General features: G+C 54.9%; 4 protein-coding genes across 4 annotated transcripts; 2 read left to right on the top strand and 2 right to left on the bottom strand.

Moving 5' to 3' along the window:
* Positions 1-37: 37 nt before the first annotated feature.
* HER10_EVM0007206 (uncharacterized protein) lies at positions 38-1,682 on the bottom strand. Its single transcript, XM_035476770.1, has one exon. It carries the CDS (start codon positions 1,617-1,619, stop codon positions 138-140), a length of 1,482 nt encoding a protein of 493 aa, XP_035330772.1. The 5' UTR covers positions 1,620-1,682; the 3' UTR covers positions 38-137.
* Positions 1,683-3,909: 2,227 nt separating this feature from the next.
* Positions 3,910-6,367, top strand: HER10_EVM0004846 (glycosyltransferase family 31). The gene is made up of 2 exons (XM_035474477.1): positions 3,910-5,304; positions 5,385-6,367. Exons 1-2 carry the CDS (start codon positions 4,762-4,764, stop codon positions 6,180-6,182), a joined length of 1,341 nt encoding a protein of 446 aa, XP_035330624.1. The 5' UTR covers positions 3,910-4,761; the 3' UTR covers positions 6,183-6,367.
* A 609-nt stretch (positions 6,368-6,976) lies between these two features.
* On the top strand, positions 6,977-9,478 carry HER10_EVM0013456 (oxysterol-binding protein). The gene is made up of 3 exons (XM_035482812.1): positions 6,977-7,840; positions 7,951-8,270; positions 8,353-9,478. The coding sequence occupies exons 1-3, from the start codon at positions 7,772-7,774 to the stop codon at positions 9,227-9,229; spliced, it is 1,266 nt and encodes a 421-aa protein (XP_035331113.1). The 5' UTR covers positions 6,977-7,771; the 3' UTR covers positions 9,230-9,478.
* A 264-nt stretch (positions 9,479-9,742) lies between these two features.
* Positions 9,743-12,928, bottom strand: HER10_EVM0006631 (ubiquitin carboxyl-terminal hydrolase). Its single transcript, XM_035476212.1, has one exon. The coding sequence runs from the start codon at positions 12,122-12,124 to the stop codon at positions 10,226-10,228; it is 1,899 nt and encodes a 632-aa protein (XP_035330735.1). The 5' UTR covers positions 12,125-12,928; the 3' UTR covers positions 9,743-10,225.
* Between the last annotated feature and the right edge of the window lie 11 nt (positions 12,929-12,939).

The following is a 12,939-nucleotide window of genomic DNA, read 5'->3' as shown; positions in this document are numbered from 1 at the left end:
TGGTTTCTATGTTTCTATGTGTATCGAGACTAAGTGTTGGGCATGGGTATCATTTCAGATTTTGTCAAGATGATTTATACATGGTGTTACAGAACTTTACATCCTCCAATGTGCCCCTCGATGCTTGAAAAACGTCTTCAGGCTTTGGTCTTGATGGCTCCCTCGGGGATCGCATCCTCGGCCTCAAATTTGCGCGGGATAAGACCCTCAGCCATATCAATCGCGCTCTGCATGTCATTCTTGTTGAACAAGAACAAGCCTTGAATCGCTGCTGTGCTCGTGAACCTGTTTGCCGTCTCCCCGGTGCCATTGCCAAAGAGACCCAGTTCCTCAAGTCTCTGCAGGAAACGTTCCCGACCAGCACCATCTATGTCCACGTCGCCGTAGAAGCGGTCCCACATCAGACCTGCCTGGTACTTGGTCGCCTCGCCGATACGCATCATCATGTCTACACGACCCGGTCGAATGAGGGCCGGATCGAGACGCTCAATATGGTTCGTCGTCAAGAACGCGATTCGCTCCTCTCCAGCTGCCAAACCGTCGAGCGCGTTCAGGAGACCAGAGAAGGTCACACTGGCACCGCTGTAGCCATCCGCATCGCGCTGCCGGCGGTTGACGAACGCTGAGTCCGCGTCCTCTAGCAAGAGAATACTCCTGCGCGGCAGCTTCGTCAAGAGATATGCTAGCTTGTCGTCCGTCATACCCATCTCGCTGAGGTTGACCATGGCCACGCTAAAGTCCAGCTCACCAGCAAGAGATTGGATAAAGGAACTCTTGCCGCTGCCAGGGGGTCCGAAGAGCAGGTACCCACGGCGATAGGGGATACCGCGGTCGACATACCACTGCTGTCGTCCCAGGAAGTCCTTCACGTCGTCCACAATGCCCTCCTTGACGCCCTCGTCCAGTATAACCGAGCCGAGAGGTCGCTTCTTCCGAGGATCACCGAGCGGCGCCCATTCCATGCCTCTCGCAGAGTATACGACCGTCTTGCCCTCATTCGCCTTGGCCGCCAGCGCGTGCGCTTCGCCAAATATGTCCTCAAAGACGTGACGGTGCGCCCACAGTGTCGTCAGTTGCACAATTTCATGTGGCTCGCCCGTGTTCATGTTGGCCGTATTGTGCTTCTCGCGGTTGATTGCGATAAACGCATTCTTGTGCTTGACGATATGTCGCCCATAGCCAGGCTGCAGGAAAAAGTGTGCATTCGTCGGGCTGTTCGCGCCTCGTTGTGTCGTAGTGGTCGTCGAAACGGAGAGGTTGTGGATGCGGGTGATGCGCGAGGCGATGAAGCCGGCCTGCTCGCGCGGCTGCGACAGCCACGCGAGAATCCATGGGTACGCTGGATCTTGCTTGCTGATTTCGACGTTCACGAGGAGGCGGCGGCGAGCAGCTCCAGCTGCGACGACGACGCCTTTGCGACCGAAGGCTGCGACTGCGCCTAAGCTCGCGAGGCCGATGCCGCCGGCGAAGAGGGGGTTGTTGAAAAGGGCATCGAGGTTGAAGATCGAGGCTGGGCCGGACGACGCCGCTGTCGGTGCCGCGATCGGAGCTGCCACCGGTACAGTAGCCGCCGGTGATGCAATCTGTGCTGTCGAAGCTGTGGTTTCGGTCGAGGACATGATCAACGACGGTTGTGGTGGCTCCGGGCTCGCATTGCACGATGTTGGTGCGAGCTTGGGAATGTGGAAATGTTCGACGATTTTTTGAGACGGACCGGAAGCTTGAGCAGGGATGACGGAGCTTTCCTCGTGTCATGGAAGGCGCTGAGGAAAATCCCCGGCCAAGTGTTCAGGGGCCCACCCCTGTCGCTCATCGCTATGAGAACCCTTGCGGCCCTGTACGGAGTACTCTGTACGTACTGGACAGCTGCTTCCACAACTGCTCGGTGACATTTGACCGATGTTCCTTAGCATCAATGTCTCCATGGATTTGCACGTTCTTCTCCCCTTCAGAAGCACCATATTCAAATTAGTTTCGCAATTGGACAGAGATTTTCTCAGACGCCTTTTCATGCAAGATGCCAAAAAGCTGCATTCCTTGAACCTCCGGCAGCGCAGCTCTGTTCAAGACACTGGAAAAGACCAGTAAACAGTGTCGGAACCATCAACGGCCAATTGTTCTTTGATAATCTCGGTATCTTAGACGGACTCTAATCTGGTACTCGATTAGCTAGTCCTAACCATATTCCACGGCCGCTGCATCTACGGGAATCTAGCTGCCGCATCTTAGTGTGAGACAAAACAGACTAATATCGCTATAATCCGACCAAAACCAACCCTAGCAGAGTCGCAAGAAACAAGGACCACCATCAGGCGGTGTCGATGAGGCTACTAGAAGCTTGCCAGAAGACCCAGAGAAAGATAACTCGGAATGGGATCGGGACACAATTACGCATAGCCACATGGAATGGGCGCGCAAGTACAAGATCAGCAAAATCGTCTCGCCGTCCCTTGTTGTTTTCTCTGTGTAAATCGTCCAGCCCTCCCAAGTTCTAAAAAGGGAGGTCAATGGAGTGACAACCCAATAGATGCTTGGGGATCTCCATCATCATTCCCGGTCGTACTCACCTCGTCGAGGAGTTTGGCTTGACTATGATGCAGGCAATCGTGCCTTTAGCGATGTACGTCATCGCCCCCGGCTTGGGTCTTGTCGTTGGCCGGCATCCCGTCTCATCAGTCTTTCTCTGGATGGGCTCTCCACTGTCGGCGTAGGGTTCTGCCACAGCTTTGCCGAAATACGCATCTTGTCCGATTTCGAGTCTCTTGCGGCTTGATCATATTATCGCTCGCTCTCTTCAACCACATACATCCTCATGCAATCTCTTGGCCGGGATTTGGGTACACTTGCACTGTCACCTTCTTCTACTATACCCGCGGATATCAAAATGGTCCAGTGATAGGATCCGTTGTCGTGAACCGGGAGGACCGGTGATGGACGCAATGGACGCAATGGACATCCTTGTTGCGGTGCCGCAATACGTTAAGGTATCTAGCACCGCGTACGGCTTCGGGATTGAGCAGCAAGGCATGGCCTTTATCTCGATAGCAGTGGAAGGCGTCCTATGAGCTTTGACGGTCATGTTTTATAGAATTCCATGCCCGTTAGAACACAGCCAGAGTACAGGTTCCTGGCCATGTTCCGGTATATCGGGTTACCACTAGGGCTTTCGATTGGGCAAGGTCAAGCGGGACGAGAGTGATTCCGACATAGTCATGAAAATACCGAGAGGTGGCTGACAAGGCGAAGACGCATAACTTAATGATCCAAATGCTCATAACTGAGCACATGCTGACGTTGCAGAGGAAAAAGTGACAGTTCGGGCTGGCCCGAAGATGGTGATCGGCGGCGTGGAGCTCTCTTCCCAGCCGGGGAAATGTCCGATCGTGCCGATGTAACTGGGTACGCCCGAAAACGGGAGTTTGGGGGGCTGGCTGTGGAACCCCCACGAACCCAAACTTGTGACTTTTTGGGCGTTGGCTCGTTGAGAACATCATTTCGTAAGGTGCCGGGATGAATCGAGCAGGGTTCAAAATGACGAACCAAGCGCGACGGCGTAAAACAAAAACAGGGGCATTTGTGGAGGGGTTATCTCTGTTGGTCGACATCGGGATGAGGGGGAGGGGAACGGAGACGAAGTGCGTACGTCGCCTTTATCTATCAGATCAATTCTTTTCTTCCAATTCTGAGGATAGTCTTGGAAGGGGTCTCGCGCGTTTCGACCAGACATGGAGATGAGACGCGCAAGTCTCTCTCGAAATATCCGCTTCATGGTGTGACCCTTTGCCATTTGGTGTCATCCCTTCGGCTGGGGCTGTGCCGAATTTGGTTTGCTGGGCGTCCAGGGCCACCCACACGGCAACTCCAGTCTCCAAGAGCACCAAGAAATCCCAAGACAAAACCGCGCAGCACGGCAAAACGGCACTCATTTTATTTTGCTAGTGAATCCATCGCGGTGTGCTCTTGGTATCTTCTTGGCTCAGCCAGGCACCCAGCCTGTGCCGGCCAATAGACTATTACGCAACGCTGTCTAGGTACCGGTGGCGCGGCTTATTCAGGCCAGATGAGGGGGGATTGTGATGGGGTGCAACACCTTGGCGCGCATGAGTTTGCTTTGCGCTTGGCCTTTTTGCTTTTCGAGTGTTTATCTTTTTTTTTTCTTAGCCGTCTCAGTCGTCTGGTCTCATTCTTTAACCGGCCTTGTCCTGCAGCCACCAGACCCAATGATGTTTCTGGCGTGGCTACCTAGTTTCTCACTCCTTCAACGACATCTCCAGAGTTTTTGTCGCACCTCACGTTTACAATGTCGCATCTACACCCATCGCGATAGCTTCATTCTATCCGCCCTGTCGACGAACTCAAACGACATCTTCCACAATCTTCAATGATCACGACGACGACCCACCTCATCACTACACCAGCCTCATCCTGCTGACGACGGCTGCTTCTCAACTCAACCACAACTTAAGGCATAGCTTACGTCACTCGTGCGCTCCCTTGAGAACCATTCCTCCCTCTCAACCAAGATCCCGTGTGCCTCTCGACATCACGACTACTTCCCATTGAAGGATCTTCTACTCTCTCGCTCTGCTTCCTTTCCGCGGTTCTGCATATGCGACTCTGACGTGCATCGCCAACAACCGCCACCCAATCGCCGGTGCGTAGGGGCCACCACCTCATGACAACCTCACCACACCACCACCAACCCCTCACCTCGAATCACATCCAACCACCCAATCACGTCCACTGTCTCCAGAAGCAGCCATGTTCCTCCCCTCACCGCGCATAAGACGCCTCTTCATCCTCCTCTTCCTTGCCTTCCTCGTCGGCAACGCCCTCTTATTCCTCATCCTCCCCTACGACAACCCCCTCGTCCTCGCCTTCCGCTTCAACACCGCCAGCCTCAAAAACTGGTGGCGCGGCCCGGGAACCGAAAAGGACGCCTGGCTGTACGAGCCCGCCAAGTTCCCCATCGAGTACCGCACCGACGTCGGCCTGCTCATCAAGACGGGCTACGGAACCCGCCACCGGCTCGCGGCGCAGCTTGAAGCGTTTGATCTGACGGCGCGGGATAAGGATGCGTTTGTGGTCGTGGGCGACTGGACGCCGCGGGAGAATGGGACGATTGCTGGGGTGAAGGTGCACGATGCCATTGGCGGCGTCATGGCAATGCCGGAGATGAGGGCGCATCATGATGCGCCCAAGTTCAAGGAGTATCTCGCGCTCAAGGATGCTGTGCAGAAGGGAGATGATGCCAAGGCTACTGAGATTGGACAGAGTTTCGGGTGGGATCTGGATGCGCTCAAGGTAAATTTTCTCCCTCCTTCCTTCCCCCGTGTGTTCGCGCACGTAAGACAGCAAGAGCGTCGTACTGACAGAGGCACAAGTTCATCTGGGGCCTCGAATACATCTACGATAACCTCCCGCAAAAGAAATGGTACGTCATTGTCGACGATGATACCTACCTCGTCAAATCCTCACTCCGACTCCTCCTCGCACACTGGGACTCGGACGAGCCGCAGTACATTGGCAACGCAGTCGGCGACTTCAAGGGCCGCTTTGCCCATGGCGGGTCAGCCGTCGTAATATCGCACGAGGCGGCGAAGCAGCTCCTCTCGAGGCGGGATGTAGTCGCCGCGGCGCAGGAGCACTCGCTCAAGGAAACATGGGGTGATAAACTCGTCGCGACGGCATTTCAGAAGATCGGGGTGTACCTCGACGAGCGGTACAGCCATTTCTTCAATGGCGAGAGACCGAATATCAGCAAGATGATGGCGGATCGGTTTTGCTCGCCACTAGTTTCGTTCCACGGGGTTGCGGACCCAGCGGAGATGAAGAAGGTTGGACGGGCGTTTGCGGACGAGAGGAGTCCGGTGTTCTGGGGTCAACTGTGGGAGATTTACGGCGCGCCATCGGTGGAGGAGTTTAGGAGGATGCCGGTTCGGACGGGGCGGGATTATGTTGGGAGGATTGATGAGCGAGCTAGGATGGTGCACGCGGTTGAGAGCGCGGAGGCGTGTTTAAAGGAGTGCGAGGGTATGGGGAGCAAGTGTTTGGCGTGGGCTTGGGTTGAGCATACCTCGGAGTGCAAGCTCAGCCCATGGATGATTCTTGGGGAGGAGGTGCAGGGGCACTATTCGGGGATCAACACGGACGAGGTTGAGAAGCTACAGGTAAGTTGTTAAGAAGGTGAGAAGGCGGCGATAGACGGCAACGGTAGACATGAGAGCGCGATGATACCCAGGGAACACACAGGCGTAGAGGCGGCGGTTAGGATTGAACTATATTTCGTTGGTATTTCGGGGATGGCGCGGCAACTTTAGGCTTTTACAATGGATACAAAATCAACACGTTTCGTCTTCAATGAGGCTTTCCTATTTGGTTGTTGTAGAAATCTTCGAAGAGACTGACGTCTCCGGCAGCAATCTCCACACGAATATATCTGATGCTACGGCGCATCCGTATTCCTCGTGGGGGAAGCACCTTCACCGGCAGCTCGGTTTCGGGCGGGGTGCAACTCGGGCCCGATCGAGGGCCGAGCTCCATAGGGCAGGTCCGGATCTTGGATCCACCCAATATGTGGCTCAACATCCAGGCTCAGATGAGCACGTGTGTGGCTGGACCAACTAGGCGGCAGCTGCCCCACGAAACGAGTCGGGCTGGCTGTCATCGTGCAGGGACAGTACCTTGGGTACCTGAGGTACATACCTACCTACCTATGGTGTGCTGCAGCAGCAGCAGGCGGCCTTTCGGACGGGGAAAGTCACTCTGTGCCAGTCGGGTGTGGAAGGTCCCAGGTCCCTTGAGGTTTAGTGCGAGGGGCGTCAATGACGATGACGTCTCCGTCTCATTATGTGCGCGCACACGACACTGGACACACAGTCACTGACGCGAGCTAAGCCACGCTCCATCCCATCATTTTCGCCTCTTGCAATTAGTACGGCGCGCATTGTTGCAAGTTGGTCTAGATGCCACGGATGCCAACTGGTTTTTGTAGTGGTGGTCGACAAGACAGTTGACGTCAACTCTATCAATCAGCTTCCCACACCACCCACCAGCCCGTCATCGCATCGCATTGCCCCTCGGACAAGGGATTAAACAGCAGCAAAGCTCTTTTGAGTCTTTCCGTTGGCTTCCAACGGTCAACATTTAATTTCCAAGACTCCTTCCAATCCTCTTGGCAGCCACCCTCACTGTTCAAAGCGAAATAAAGAAATCGAACAAGAAAGCATTCCTCGAAACGGACCACTTTCAGCTCTCATAGCTGTGTCTCCATCGCCTAGTCAACCAACCGAGCGGATCGGCTTCATTTCCCAACTCTTTTCTCGAGGTTCCCTGTCGTTCATCGGTAGTGGAAACATTCCTCCCATCTGGCCCTACCACCGACCAACCCAGACACCAGAACTGCAAATCGCAGCTCCGAAATCCCTGTTCAGCTGTTGGGGAGCCCCGCCAAAAGCTGTTCTGAGCAGCAGGTCCCGTAACCAGCATAGCGACTGCGGTCACTGAGAGGCGCCCAACCCCTGCGGCACTACGACATCCCACTTTCCCTTAAAGACAGGTCCAAGACAGCTCACCACACGCGGGCCCTTTTTCAAGAGACCCCGCCTGCATGCCGTAACTTTTGGGAGAAACTTAGACACAACACACTCACCCTCCAACTCCCTATTCTTTCTTCTCCTATATTCTCGAAGCCATTCACAACTCTAACGACGGCTGCCTCAAATCTGCCATACCATCTCAGACCTAACGACTGCGACTCCTCGAATCCACAATGGCGGCCCAGACCCCAACATCAGCTCAAGCCCAGGCTAACCAGGGCAGTTGGGGAGCTTTCCTCAAGGTATGCCCTTCCTCTGCTTCCTCCTCGCTACCCAGTCTCCCACACTTCCTTCTACCCCCTGACACGAAAAACGTAGCAACTGACAATGGCCTTTCGCCGCCCTCTCACAGTCCATCGCCTCCTTCAACGGTGACCTCTCCTCCCTGACGGCCCCGCCCTTCATCCTCTCCAGCACCTCCCTGACCGAGTTCTCCTCCTACTGGTGCGAGCACCCCTCCATCTTCGCCGCCCCCGCAAAGGAGGCCGACCCGGCCAAGCGCGCCCTGCTGGTCACAAAGTGGTTCATCAGCACCCTCAAGCAGCAGTACGCCTCCCGCAGCGAGCAATACGGCAATGAGAAGAAGCCCCTGAACCCCTTCCTCGGCGAGCTCTTCCTCGGCAAGTGGGAGGATGACGCTGGAACGACGGAGCTCATCAGTGAGCAGGTTAGGTAAGAGAGCCCTTCTTCCATTGAGAGGATAGTCCAGACTCCAGAGCTCAGACGAGAATGCTGATCGCTCTTCTTTGAACAGCCACCACCCGCCCGCGACAGCCTACTCCATTACCAACCTCCCTACAGGCGTCCACCTCGAGGGCTACAACGCACAAAAAGCGACCTTTAGCCGCACGATCAACATCAAGCAGATCGGCCACGCCGTCCTGACCATCCCGACCCCAGACGGCAAGAAGGAAACCTACCTCATCACCCTGCCCGCCCTCCACATCGAAGGCCTCATCTTCGGCGCCCCCTTTATCGAACTCGAGGGCACCTCCTTCATCACCTCCTCCACGGGATACACCTCCAAGATCGACTACTCGGGCAAGGGATGGCTCTCGGGCAAGAAGAACAGCGTCATCGCCTCAATCTACCCAACAGGCAAGGAAAAGGATGTAGCCTACAACATCACGGGCGTCTGGACAAAGTCCTTTGAAATCCACGAGGGCGCTGCAAAGCACAACTCGTCCAAGACCCTCATCGACACCTACGACGCATCGCAGCACCCGACCTCCAAGCTCATCGTCGCGCCCCTCGACAAGCAGCACCCTCTCGAGTCCCGCCGCGCTTGGAAGGGCGTCGCCGACGGCATCGCAAAGGGCGACATGGACCTCGTCAGCCGCGAAAAGTCCGCAATCGAAAAGGCGCAGCGCGACCTCCGCGCAAAGGAGAAGACGGAGGGACGCTCTTGGGACCGCAGGTACTTCACCGATCGCCATGGCGCTGGCGATTCTGTGCTCGAGTCCCTCGGTGCCGCCGTCGGTCTGCCTGCTACGGGCGACGCGGACAAGACTGGCGGTCTGTGGCGGTATGATGCAGAGAAGGCGGATAAGGTGCGCAGCCAGGCGGCGCTGAGCGAGGCGGACCAGATCAAGATTGCGGGGGAGATCTTGGGACAGCAAAAGTCATCATGAGTCACGACGTACGACGCGATAGAGAGGAAAACGATAATGAGGAAGGGATGAGAAAGGAGTATTTACTGGCATGGGGTTTCTAGCTGGAGGAGCTTTGCCTCAAGGGAGGGGATGGGAAGACAGCCTCGATGGAAACGTTTGCTAGAGTTGGCGAACTGGCGCACGGGGATGCTCTTCATGTGGCCGTGAGCCCGAATTCGCGGCATGTATGGGCACAGAGTAGAGTACAAGTAATCGTATAAAGTCAGGTTAACTTTGCTGCGCACGCAACATGCCGATTCAGTACCATGAGCGTAGATACTCCATATTATGTCTTCTTACCTCATAGGCTACATTGGACTTTCGGACTGACATCGGTTCCACACCATCCTACGTACCCTCGTGGTCATCTCCAGCAATGTGTTGACAACCAGGTCCCCAGAATAAGTACCATGCGTGCATGGCAGCGTTGGGGGAGGAACGTTACCGAACATAAAATCTGAAAGCTCGTCATGTTACAGTAGACATATGTTTCTGGCCATGATATACGACGCTGTATTGGGCTTTATCCAACCTTGTCTGTGGCAAAGTCGATTGTCTTTGCCCCCTCGTACTATTTACGTACTTCGTCTCTTTTCAACTAGGTTTCTACCTCCCCCTCTGAAAAAAACACAAAGAAAGAAAGCCAATTCTGCAAAGAATGCTTCTAACAACCACCTCAAATGCTGATCAAGGTTCCTCGCGGCTTCGCCCACCATGTAGATGCATAAACAATAAGACTATTACGCCTGCCGATGCTTTTTTTTCTCTTTCTTCCTCAAGCAATAATTGTGTGAGTTTGTGCGCGCACAAGAGCATGTGCGTGATATGTTCAAAACATTGAATCTCAAGAATGTATACAAGCCAAGGTCACCGCAGCATCGTAAGTTTCATCGAGGCGGTGGCCGTGTAGGCCCGGAACGGCTCGAACTCGGGAGGCAACGTTCTAAGCTGCGAGGGAACGTTGCCAGCCTCGCTCTACGGGCTGTCGTCCCTCTCGAGCTCATAGAATAGCAAATAGACCTCGCGTCGAAGATCGAGGACCTCGGCAGTCTTGGCTTCGCGGACCTTCTCGTCGCTAATGCGCCACCAGCGATCAGCAGGCTGCTTCTTGCGGGACTTGTGGACAGGAGGCCGAGGCACTACGGCCATTGGTGTGGAGTGAGGCGGACTGCTTCCAGGTGTGCTGTTTCCATTGACTCTTTGCGAAATCTTTGAAACAGTGCTCTTTGCCGAGGCAGTAAGTGACCGTACGGATCGGATGCTAGCCGAGTCGGGCTCTCTCTGCCTGTCGCGTGGAGCAGATGTCGGGCTAATTCTCTTCCTTACTCGGTCCTTCGGCGAAGCGTCGGATGATGATAGTGATCGGGTAGAAGAAGCCGTCTCGGAGCTCGGCGTCAGAAGGTCGGGTGTCGATACGGCAGGACTGACTCCCCGAGCAATCGCGTCGAGTTGTGGTGTCGATGGCTGTGGGGTGGCGGCGGGACTCGCCGTTTTGCTATAGATGCCTGATGGCTGGAAGGTATTCTGATTGGAATACGGAGCATACGTGTTCTGTCGTCTGAATGATTCGTAGTGTCCACTATGATGACTTCCCTTGTGGGTAACGAGACCTAATAATTTGTAGTTGCGACGATCGCGCAAGCCGCCAAGAGGCAATCGCTCTGGGAAGGCAACTTTGGCCGAGTTCTTGGTCGACGTTTGGTCATAGATGGACCGCGAAAGATGGACGGCAAGGATGCGGGGAAAGGACGTGAGGCGCGTCGACCGTGCGATTTTACGCTTAGGCGCATTGGCAATGTTCGGGAGGAGCACATCCTCAGGGACATGTTCCGGATCAAAGTCAATTGCATGGCGTAACTTGCGCACTGCCTCCTCGAGTGCGGTCCTCTCAGTCTCGTTCTGTGCGTTTGCTAGATCGCTCTTGAGGGATTCTTCGGCATGGATCAGTCGGCATCTCTCGCACTTGAAATCTTCAATCATTTCCGTCTTGAAGATTTCGTCAAAGCACGAACTGAGAGTGGTGGAGCTGACTTGAGGCACATTCAACGTCAGCATGTAGAAGGACTCCTCTCTCGGCTTCGTCTTGTGGCCGCAGGTCTGGCATTCGGATTGGGATTCGTATTTCCCTTCCATGGGAAAGCCTTCGTCTTCGTCCAGAGGCGCATGTATGCCATTGGTCTGAATCTTGGGTATCGTTGGTGTAGGCAATGCTGAGGAGGACTCATCGCCATTGCCGTTGGCCAGGTTGAGGTTTTCCAGCTTTTCCTGCACTGCATCCCCATTGACAGAAGCACCTACCGAGGTCGCCCGTGAGGCTTCCAATCTTGCGTGGGTACGTGCTCTCTCGCCGGCGTGGTACTCTTCCTTGAGTCTCTCGGCCACTATTTGGAGAAATTCCTGGGCGTCTTGCTGCTGGCGACTAATGCGCTGCCTAAATGCCGTCTCGAGCACTCTCACAAACTCAATGGCAGAGATTGATTTCTTGTAGATGGGCCTTTCGTTGAGCGAATCAAGCATATCCTTCAGTCCTTGTGTTACCAATCCGCGTTGCATGCCCTCGATCTTCCATTCCGGGTAGCTCTTGCCGGGCGGCTGAACCAATTGGGAGTATACGCCTTCATCGTCAATATTTCGGCGGTGAGTTTCGCGGATTAGGTACATGCGCAGCTCGCCGAGACCCGCGAGAGCCTGCAGGGTCGAGTTGATGAAGCAATCATTTGCAGCATTGCGCAAGCCGACGACACCCTTCCTACGTGACGACGAGGTACTCGACTCGTCAATGGTAAATGTTGGCGCAAAGACGTAGACAAGGGCAATGGCAGCCAGAGATGCGCCGGCGGCGTAGGAAATCGTGGTTACGTTTTTGTCGGGCATATTGGAAAAATCGGGAGGCTCGGGATAGTCGAGGTAACGTGGAGGAGATCGGATTTATGCGCGGACGAGCGCGATTCTCGGGGATGTGCAGCTCCTGGAAGAAGAATACATAAAGGTCAGCATAGGTTTCTCCAAAGAATTGTGAAAAAGTCCCATGGTAGTGGTCGTGGTGCGTTACACCCGTCTTCCCGAGGGCCACAATGCGCAGGACGGAAGCCAAACTTACCTATGCTTTCTGTAGGTAGAGGAATCGCAAGTTCATAATGCTGCCAAGACCGGGCCAGTAGGGGTACAGGAATCCAACATTGTCTCTCCAAAACGCTGGAGACGGCGTGAAGGGATTTTGGTCGACGATCTCAAGCCGCAGAGGGCAAGGCTGTGGGAGAAGCTCGGCGTAAGGCGAAAGGAAAGAGGAGGAGAAGTGACGAGGAGAGAGATGAGGCGAGAACTGGAGAAGGAGGCTAGAAACTGGAGACGTGGACTGGGAAAGAGGGTCTGCGATGGAACACACCAGGTTGCTGGAATGGGCGGACGGGGGGTGGCAGAGTGAAAAAACGGGGTAAAATGGAGAAATCAAGCAGGTGGACGGGGGTTCACCACCGACCAAGGGGATCGGGGGTCGGGGGACGTAGGCAAAGGACGCAGTACGGTCAGTGGCGCATGTCGTTTCCCAGAAGCGAAGCGAGAGCGGCGGCGACAGCAGCCAATATTACTAGGAGAATGAGAATGCGACGAGGATGGTGGCAGATGGGCTGCAGAATGTCTGTCTACTCTGCTGGTCTGTGTATGGGCGTTGTTGGTTCGAGAAAGCCGAA

The sequence above is a fragment of the Colletotrichum scovillei genome, assembly GCF_011075155.1.
Source record: "Colletotrichum scovillei strain TJNH1 chromosome Unknown Contig00008, whole genome shotgun sequence".
NCBI lineage: Eukaryota > Fungi > Ascomycota > Sordariomycetes > Glomerellales > Glomerellaceae > Colletotrichum > Colletotrichum scovillei.
The sequence above is the reverse complement of the archived record's forward strand: the minus strand, read 5'-3'. Positions and strand labels throughout refer to the sequence as shown.